Source organism: Dipodomys ordii, unplaced genomic scaffold (genome assembly GCF_000151885.1).
Source record: "Dipodomys ordii isolate 6190 unplaced genomic scaffold, Dord_2.0 Scaffold154, whole genome shotgun sequence".
In the NCBI taxonomy this organism is placed as follows: Eukaryota; Metazoa; Chordata; class Mammalia; order Rodentia; family Heteromyidae; genus Dipodomys; species Dipodomys ordii.
In genome coordinates, this window is record NW_012267370.1 from 780,284 (window position 1) to 790,426 (window position 10,143).

General features: G+C 48.9%; 1 protein-coding gene across 1 annotated transcript; it reads left to right on the plus strand.

Annotated features, from left to right (window-relative positions):
- The first annotated feature begins 3,437 nt into the window (after window positions 1-3,437).
- Magix (MAGI family member, X-linked) lies at window positions 3,438-7,226 on the plus strand. The gene is made up of 6 exons (XM_013032385.1): window positions 3,438-3,486; window positions 4,280-4,426; window positions 5,140-5,222; window positions 5,299-5,526; window positions 5,614-5,785; window positions 6,736-7,226. Exons 1-6 carry the CDS (start codon window positions 3,438-3,440, stop codon window positions 7,041-7,043), a joined length of 987 nt encoding a protein of 328 aa, XP_012887839.1. The 3' UTR covers window positions 7,044-7,226.
- The last annotated feature ends 2,917 nt before the right edge of the window (window positions 7,227-10,143 follow it).

Here is a 10,143-nt window from a genome sequence, read left to right on the forward strand (position 1 = left end):
TTTTTCTTTTTGCTTATGTGGTGCTGAGGGATCGAACCCAGGGCCTCATGCATGCAAGGCAAGCACTCTACCACTGAGCCACCTTCCCAGCCCTTGTGAAACTCTTATTTCCAATAAACTACCAAAAAGATGAAAGTAGAGCTGTGACTCAAGTAGTAAAACACCAGTCTTTTGCTTGATCTCATCATTACTAATTTTTTTGCTCTCTCATCTCCAATTAACCACCAAAAAGAGCCAAAAGAAGAGCTGTAGCTCAAGTGCTAAAGGACTAGCCTTGAGCACAAAAGCTCAGCTACAACACCTAAGCCCTGACTTCAGGTCTCAGAACTGGCACACTCACACAAAAAGATTACACAGACGTGGTGTGTGTGTGTGTGTGTGTGTGTGTGTGTGTGTGTGTGTGCAATGAGTTGACTATAGGAGCTGTTTGGGAAGACGATGATGGGCACCCATGGCTCACAACTATAATCCTAGCTACTCAGGAAGCAGAAATCTGAGGATCATGGTTCAAAGCTAGCCCAGGCAGGAAACTCCATGATACTCTTTTCTCCAATTAACTACAAAGAAAAAAAAAGCCGGAAGTGGTCCAGATGGTACAGAAGTGGCCTTGAGTGAATAAGCTCAGGGACAGGGACCAGGCCCTGCCACAAAAATAGAAGAAATAGAACAATGAAACCTGTTGAAATTGCTTTAAGAAGTGAGAAGAGAATAGGGAGAAAGATGAAGGGGAGTAGGTGTATATTATATTCATGTATAGAAATGTCACAATAAACTTCTTCCTGTAGAAATAATGTACGCAAATAAAAATCTTTAAAAAAAAAGAACCTTAAGAGCCATCATGTGGTAGTAAAGTACTGTATATGCATGTGTAAAATACCATTATGAATCCCCTTTGAACAATTAGCATACACCAATAAAATGAATGACAAGAAAGGAAACATCTTGTCATAGTGTGCATACTAGCAGGAAAGGGGAGAGAGAATGTGGTCAAAATACTTTTTATACATCTATGAAAATGTAAAAATAAATGTTATGGGGATTGGTTTGGGAAAAGTGACAGAAGGGGTAAATCTGAATAAAATATATTGCAGGTATATGTGGAGATGTAATACTAAAAGTCCTTTACAACATACTTATTTTCTGTTGACTCTTAGGCTTGAACTCAGAGAGCTTGGGTGATATGCCTTAGGTTTTTCACTCAAGACGTGTTTCAGGGGCTGGGAAGGTGGCTCAGTGGTAGAGCGCTTGCCTTGTATGCATGAGGCCCTGGATTCAATTCCTCTGCACCACATAAGCAGAAAAAGCAGAAGTGGCGCTGTGACTCAAGTGGCAAAGTGCTAGCCTTGAGCTGAAGAGCCGAAGGATAGTGCCCAGGCCCAAAGTTCAGGCCCCATGACCAAAAAAAAAAAAAAAAAAAAGAGCCGGGCGCTGGTGGATCACGCCTGTAATCCTAGCTACTCAGGAGGCTGAGATCTGAGGATCGCGGTTCAAAGCCAGCCCGGGCAGGAGAGACCATGAGACTTCTATCTCCAATAAACCACCAGAAAACCGGAAGTGGTGCTGTAGCTCAAGTGGTAGAGTGCTCGCTTTGAGCTGAAGAGCTGAGGGACAGCGCCCAGGCCCAGAGTTCAAGCCCCACGACCGACAAAAAAAAGAAAGAAAAGAAAAAAAGAAAGAAAAATAAAAAAAAAAGACTGGTGTTTCAGCTGAGCACAGGTGGCTCACGCCTGTAAACTTACCTATTTAGGCAGCTGAGATCTGAGGATCTTGATTTGAAATCTTCCCGGAGAAGTCAGTGATATTCTTACTATGCTGAAAAATCTGGGAAAAATCTGGGAGTGGCGCTGTTTCAAATGGTAGAGCGCTAGCCTTGAGCACAGAGAGGCTCAGGGACAGAGCCTAAGCCCTGATCATCTCATTAGTAATGCTACCTGTACTCATCCCCTGATTCCTTTCCTGTGCTGTTTCCTTGTCAGTAGGATAGCCAGGCTCCCCTTTTGTGAGACCTTATAGGGCAGATATTGGCTGCCTGGAAAGACAGACTGGGTAGAGTGTGTTGGTGGTGACATACCTCTGGGTAGCCTATGTCCTTTCAGAGTGTGGAGATACAACCCCAAGAAACTGGGGAAAAAGGGAGCTGGGAATGTGGCTTAGTGGTAGAGTACTTGCCTAGCATGCATGAAGCCCCGGGTTTGATACTTTAGTACCACATAAACAGAAAAAGCCAGAAGTGGTGCTGTGGTTCCAGTGGTAGAGTGCTAACCTTGAGCAAAAGAAACTCAGGGACAATGCCCAGGCCCTGAGTTCAAGCCCCAGGACTGGCATAGAAAAAAGACAACAAAAAACAAAAAATGTGGCTCTAGAAGACCTATTTCCAATTGCTATGGAATGAATTATGAGTTATATGGACCTTCTTATGCTAAATTCACTTGTTAACCCTCATAGAGACTGTATCTGGAGAAGGAATCTTTTAGGAGGTAACTAAAGTTAAAGGAGGCCATAAGGTTTGGGCTCTTGATCAGACTGGTATGCTCATAAGAAAAGGAAGAAAGGGTTATCTCTTAACTCCACGTGGAGACATAGCTAAAACTCAGCCAACTGCCAAAGAAGAAAACCAAGTCAGGAGCTAAATTGGCCAGCCCCTTAATCTTATATTTCTAGTCTACAGAATAGTAAGAAACCAGTTTCTGCTGTTTCAGCCACCAGTCTGCAATGCTTTGTTATGACAGCCCATGACAATTATGGCAGGAAATAAAGGTGCCCCAAATATTCTACACATCTTTTGTTTGTGGTACTAGAGATTAAACCCAGGGCCTCACACTTGCTAGGCAAACAGCTCTACCACATGAACTATATCCCAGTCCTTTATTTTGTTTTTGAAATAGAATATAACTACTACCTTTGTCCTGGCTGGCCTTGAACACTCTTGTCCCTACCTCCTGAGTAGCTAGGATTACAAGCCTGCTGCCACCACCACCACGCCTACATAAGTCTTTATGTAATGTGTGCATTTTTTTTTTAGTTAAACACACTGGAGGGAAAATAAAATAGTTGGAAGTTTACCTTTTGAGGACGCTGCCAAAGCGTTTTGTAAAGTTGCTGTACTATCTTACATTTCCATCAGCAGTATAGTTAAGTTCTATTTCCTCATGTTTTCTTCAACACTTCTTATAGTCAGGCTTTTTAGTGGAAACCAGGTTCCTCGGTGAAGAGAAACAGCAGCGCCAGAGGAAAAGCCAGGCTAAGGGTTCCTACTGGCTCCACAGCCAGGTCTCTTTGCCTGCAGCCAGGTAGGTCACCGCGCGAGTTAGGACACCAGGCACGGGACTGATCGGACCCAGCCGTGTCCAGGCCTGGGCGAGGAGCCAGGTGAGCGCGCCCCTGTGCTAAATACTCGTCGCTGGGCAGCCTTGAGTCCACTGGACGGACCACTGGCCATGGAGTCGCGCACGAGGAACACTGCCGATGCTAGAGGGAGTAGAGGAGGTACTGGTGTGGGGTAGGGAGAGGGAGGGAAAGAGAGCATTCTCAATGGCTCTTGTCCCACCTGTCTGCTCCTCACCTTTTCCATCCTACAGGTGAGGTAAACCGCAGCACTGACGCCCGAGCGGGCAGCAACCAGGGAGGGAGTCCAGAGACCTTGACTGTCCACACTTTCACTCGCGTGGAGGGGGCACCAGACAGGAAGGGGCTCAAGAGTCTCCAGAGAATTGTTTCAGGAGGCGTCTGAGGACGCCTGCGCACTTAGGGTCTCTAGTGAATTCGGTGTTGGGTGAGGGCCTGCTGGGGAGCTGCGGAGGGGGAATCTGGAGGTATTTGGGTCGAGTTGGGGAAACGGGGCCTCTAAGGGAAAGGGAACTACAGGGAGGTAGCAGGGATTGCTTAGAATATCCCGAAGGCGAATCGGGGGTGGGGTGGAGTGGGGCCCCTGGTCTGGGGAGGGGAGCATGTTCTCCGGGGGAGATGGCGAACGAGTTTGATATCTAGAGTCATTAAGGGATAGTTGGGGAGTTCCGGAGAAATGTATAGTGTTGGAAGGTGTCCAGGACTATTGTAGTCAAATGGCTATCTCCAGGGATCGTGGGGGCAAGGAGGAGCTCCACGCTTATACCGCGATGGTCTAGTCTCTATCAGTAGGCGACTTCTAGAACTTGGGAGAGGGTGGCCAGGAGTCCCAGGGTATCTTGAGCTGCATTTCTAGCTCTCGAAACGTCAGAATCGTGGGTGTTTGCCGAGGATTAAGATCCGTGCTGTGATCATTCTCCCCTCTCTCAAGCAGGTCGCGGATTTCCCCCGTCTGCTGGCCCCAGGTCCAGGCAGTTCCTGGCGCGGCTGGACGCGCGTCCCCTGGCGGCCAGAGCTGCGGCGGACGTGTCAGCTCTGGTACGAAGAGCAGGGACCACATTGCGCCTGCGCCCCAAGAAGGGTGAGTGACAGCAGGACCTCCAGAGGGGTGGGGAGGGGAGGGCCTCCAGAGGGGTGGAGCTAGAGTGACTGCTAGGTTTGAAATTACAGGCCTGGGATTGTTAGTTACTCCCCTGGGTGGGCCCAAGGATGTGCTTCAAGAGGGCGGAGTTAGGAGTTGTTTTCAGGGGGCGTGTCCCTTTGAGGTTATTGTGATTAGCAAACGCTTGTAGATTCCTTAAAGGTGCAAGGCTGAGTGGTTATTCGGTTCACTGTGGCTGCAAATACTATTTCTGGAACGTCGGAGTCTTGGGGTCGAGACTCGCCAAAGGGGCAGGGCTGGAATGCCGGTCAGAGGGAGGAAACTGAACGCATTGAGAGCAGAGTTTAAAAGTGAGGAATGAGTTGAGGTTTAGAGGCTAGAGGGCTTGGGTGTTATTTTGAGGCATGGAATCTACATGTTATTAGTGGCAGGTAGGAAGATCTTAAGGATTATTCACATATCTGGCCAAGATTATTTGTTAAGAAGGTGGAGTCAGAACAGTTATTCCTGTGGGTTGAACTCAGAACAGTTATTACTGGGGGGCAGGGAGTAATCTCTAGATAGTAAAATGATGGGCAAGTCTTGTGTGTGAATTGTAGAGACCAGGTCAGAATGCTAACTCAGAGGACTGGTCCTAGGGTGTTTTCTTGGTATGTCCTTCTATGTCCCTTTCTGCCTCTTTCATCCTCTAGCAGTTAATGTTCTGGATTCTGCGGATATAGAAGTCACAGATAGTCGCCTGCCTCATACCACTCTTGTGGAACATCAGTCCCAGGTACCACTTCCTCCTTCTAGTCCATTCCACCTGCCTTGAGGCTGGCAATCTGTATACACTGGTGTCCTTACTCCAGCATCGTCGATCAGATACCCTGGGTAAATGTACTGTGCCAGTGACCCAGAGTAAGGCAAATTGTGCTTCGAAGCCACTCCAAACCTCTGGTCGGTTCTCTGTGGAGCTTGTGCGTGGTCCTGCAGGCTTTGGCCTCACCTTAAGTGGAGGAAGGGGTGTACCAGACGATGCTCCACTGGCTGTGCGTGGGTTGCTGAAGGATGGACCGGCTCAGCGCTGTGGTTTGCAGGTTAGCCCTAAGTTATCCTGCATTCTCTGCCTTTGTCTAGTGCTGCTCATCTGTCCTTCCTATAATACTACTGCCATGTGCTTACAGGCTGGGGACCTAGTGCTTCTTATCAATGGAGAGTCAACTGATGGCCTCACACATGCCCAGGTCCTGGAGCGGATCCGAGCTGGGGGTCCCCAGCTCCATCTCCTCCTCCACAGGCCTCCAGAGATCCAATGCCCCCGAAAACTTGAAGGGGTGGAAAGATCCCAGAAGGGAGGTAAGGCGGTGGGTTTTCCCAGGGGAGAAGGGCAGAGATCTAAGAGGGGAAGGAGAGGCTCGCAGAGCAGAAAGGCTAGGGTCCTAAGTGGAAAGGGTTTGGTGGTCTCAGTGGAGAGGATCAAGGTTCCTTATCTCAGTGTGGTTATGGTATGCTCAAAAGCTGGGATAAGGGGCTGGGAATGTGGCTTAGTGGTAGATTGCTTGCTTAGCATGCATAAAGCCCTGGGTTTGATTCCTCAGTACCATGTAAGCAGAAAATGCCAGAAGTGGCATTGTGGCTCAAGTGGTAGAGTGCTAGCCTTGAGCAAAAAGAAGCTCAGGGAGAGTGCCCAGGCCCTGAGGTCAAGCCCCTGGACTGGCAAAAAAAAAAGGGGAGGGGGAAGCTGGGATTAGGAGAGCCCATCTCAGGGAAGGAATTTCAGACAAGCTTTCTAGTATGCAGAGGAGAAAAAGGAGGTAATCTGGGTTAAACTGAGTGTTTAGAAGGAACAGTCTAAGTCCTTGGAAGTGGAAAGGTGGAAATGGATTACAGCAGGGGGAGATAGCATGGTAGGGGTTCCATTCTAGATAATTAGTCAAGGAGAGGAAGGGTTGCGAGCCAGTGGAGGAAGGATGTGGCAAGGGAGGAGATCTCATGAAGGTGAAGTTCCCACTCCCAAGGCTAAGGTTGTTTTGCTTTCTTTTGGGGATTGCAGGAAATTCTTTCTGAGGAGAACGTTCTAGATCAAGGTGGGGAGAGGTCACAGAAAACAGGTGTTGCGGTTTGTGAGGGGTAGCGCTGGTCGCTGGTCACTGAACAGCACCTCTACTTCCTGAAGGAGGTTTTTCCCAAGAGGCGGGGTCTCTGTTGCCGTCATTGAGCTTTCTCCGCCACGGTCAGCTAAGGACCCCAATTTTTCCACTCCCCACCCCACCGCCCGATCTAACCTGAGGTATTTCCATCCTCAGATCGCAGTCCAGATCCTAGGAGTCCGGGGACCATGAGATCTCAAAGCGCCAGCATTTCCCCAGTTCAGCACTCTCGATCCAGTAGGATGCCTAAGATCCGAGGAAGCCTCGAGCCTAGACCCCAGGCAGTGTCTGACAGCCCTGAGGTCCCTGTTCTGGAGCACTGCACAGAGGACCTGGATGATCATATTCCTACTTCCCCGGGGCCCTGGCTGGTGCCCAGCGAAGAGCGGCTCTCACGGGCCCTAGGAGTCCCGAGTACCGCGCACCTAGATCAAGAGTTGACTGCCGGAAAACGAAGACACTGAGCTGCCAGCTCTGAGCTCAAGTGCTGTGGTCCAATCTGGATCAGGCGTACTCCGACAGGCACGCACTAGCAGCGTCCTTCAGGCTTCCTCTTGGCTTGGTCCCCTATCCCTCTGGTTCGCACACCCCTCACATTGTCAGTGGTACGGCCCTCCCGGACCCCCTCCCTCCCCATCTCCGCGCTAGTTCCGGGAGAAGAAAGTAATAAAAAATGGTTGCATCCAGTCTTGACTTGCCAGGTGCCCCAGGCGGGGTGGGGCTCCCCAGTCCACCCTGGACGGAAGGGGGTGGGTCGATCTGGTTTCGAGGAGGGCCTCTCGAAACCACCGGCCAGCGGTGTGCAGTTTCTTTTATGCCTCCTCTCCTCATTCTCTTGACCAATTCCTGCTTCTCTCCCTATCCATTTGGAGGTGTGCAAGGGCTTGCACACACACACACACACAATGATTGCTCATGGCACGGGTGGTACTGGTGCAGAAGTGAGCCTGTCCTAGCGGGAGTGCCCCAGTATACGCACAGTTGCTGCTCACAATCATCCAGATCCTCAGCTGAAGTTTGGGACAGCAAATCTAGAAGCAGGGTGGTGTCCTTTGCTAGAAGACTGTGGTCTCCCACTTCCGGCCTAAAAGATCAGCTTTTACTGGCTTGAAAACTGCCACCCTCCCGGGCCCCAGAGCCCCCTTTGGGATAGAGCCGGGAAGGTGTGAGTCAGCAGGCAGGCCAGGCCAGGCTAAAAAAGGCTGTTAGAAACCTTGGGCCACGCCCCCTTTTCCATAGATGGTGACAAAAACTGCAGCCTGGGCTTGTGTGCACATGCCATGCACTGGGTGTTCCCGGTCCCGGGAGAGACCCAGAGTTTCCTCCATCCTGGGAACTAGGCTCCACAGTCCCGGCTTTTATAGACAGTGGGATTCCAACCGAGGTAGCACTGAGGCAGGTGCTAGCCAATATCAGAAATATACAGTCACCTCTGTTGTCTGTCACCACATCCTGAACACACCCAGCCCCCCCCCCCAAGGAGAGAAGCTGTGGTTAGACCGGAATAGGCAACTTCCCCGCACCCCCCATGGGAGGAGGTGGGGATGGGAGAGAAAAATTACATGACCTGAGTATGAAATTCTGGGTGTGGGGTGCTGGCAGGGCAGGGACTGCAAAGCCAAATCATTTTTTTTTTTAAAGACAGGGTCTCACTAAATAGCCCTTAGCCCAGATTGGCCTGGAACTTGCTATGTAGTCCAGGCTGTCCTCCAACTCAAAATTTTCCTGTCTGAGTTTCTCAAACACTGGGAATACAGGCATGTGCCACCTCACCCTGAGTAGAAGTGACCATTTGAATAGTCAGTGCTGTAGACATTGTAAGGGACTGTGTAAGTGGCTTCTAAATACCCCTCCCTGACTCAGCTTGGTGAAATCATGACTCTACAAAAGTCAGGAAAGGACTCTAGCACCTTATTCTTATAAATATGGTTACACCCAGAGGACCAATAATAGTAACCCCAGCCACCTTTTACTTAATCTCATCTCTGCTACTGGCTTTAGTGCAATATTTACAAACCTACTCAGCAATTCTGATCAGTGCATTTTATAGAGGAGAAAACTGAGGCTCAGAGATTTCTAATAGCTTGAGGTTAGGAGGAGGTGGAAACAAGATGAATCAGTCTGTCTTTTTGATCTCATCTGTATTTAACAAGTAGCAATTGAACTCTATATCTTGCACAAAAGTAGGAACTATAGAAATGCTGGAGGAACAACACATACATTCCACCCTTGTGTAGTTGGTCTAGTAAGGCTACGCAGATGTAAGGGAAAGAAAGATATGAAAATGAAAAAATAAAAAGATAATTTCAGGCTGGGAAGGTGGCTCAGTGGTAGAGTGCTTGCCTTGCATCCATGAGGCCTTGGGTTCGATTCCTCAGCACCACATAAGCAGAAAAAGCCAGAGGTGGTGCTGTGGCTCAAGTGATAGAGTGCTAGCCTTGAACTGAAGAGCTGAGGGACAGTGCCCAGGCCCAGAGTTCAAGCCCCACAACCGGCCCCCCCCAAAAAAGAAAAAAATGTACTCATTTTCTTGCCCATGTAATTGTAACCCCTCTGTACAGTATTTTCACAAAAAAAGATAAAAAAATTCAGAGAGACACAAGAGTTCCAAAAATATTGAAAGGTCCTAGCCACTCAGCAGGCTGACATCTGAGAATTGTGATTTTGTTTGTTTTATGCCAATCCTGGGGCTTGAACTCAGGGACTGGGCAGTGTCCTTGAGCTTTCTTTTACTCTACCACTTGAGCCACAGCACCACTTCCCGTTTTCTAGTGGTTAATTGGAGATAAGACTCTCACAGACTTTCCTGCCCAGTCTGGCTTCAAACTGAGATTCTCAGATCTCAGCCTCTTGAATAGCTAGGATTACAGGTATGAGCTATCAGTGCTTGGCAAGAATTGTGATTTTGAAGCCAACCTGGGCAGGAAAGTTCACGAGACTCTTATCTCCAATTAACTACCAAAAAAGCTGATAGAGGAGGTATGCCAGCTTTGAGTGAAAAAGCTAAGGCATAGTGCCCAGGCCTTGAGTTCAAGCCCCAGTACAGGCAAAAATATTGAAAAAGGAGGGGCTGGGAAGGTGGCTCAGTGGTAGAGCGCTTGCCTTGCATGCATGAGGCCCTGGGTTCGACTCCTCAGCACCACATAAGCAAAAAGAAAAAAAAAGCAGGAAGCTATGACTCAAGTGGTAGAGTGCTAGCCTTGAGCTGAAGAGCTGAGGGACAGTGCCCAGGCCCAGAGTTCAGGCCCCACGACCGGACCCAAAAAAAAAATATTGAAAAAGGAGGTTATAGTTGGGCATGTGGTACATTTCTGTAATTCCAGTATTTGGGAGGCCCAGGCAGAAGGATTTTGAGTTTGATCCTAGCCTGAGCTATATAGCAAAATTCTGTCTCAAAAAAAAAGTTGTTAAGAGCAATGATGGTAGACTACTGGCCTTTTGAAGTCCTAATAATCAAGCTAGGGCTTGAATGATCTCAAGCTAGATAAATTAAAAGGGGAGGGGGAGGGCATTGATTGCAGTGGAAACTGAAAGTGTAAAGGCCCCCAGAGCAGCCAGATTTGT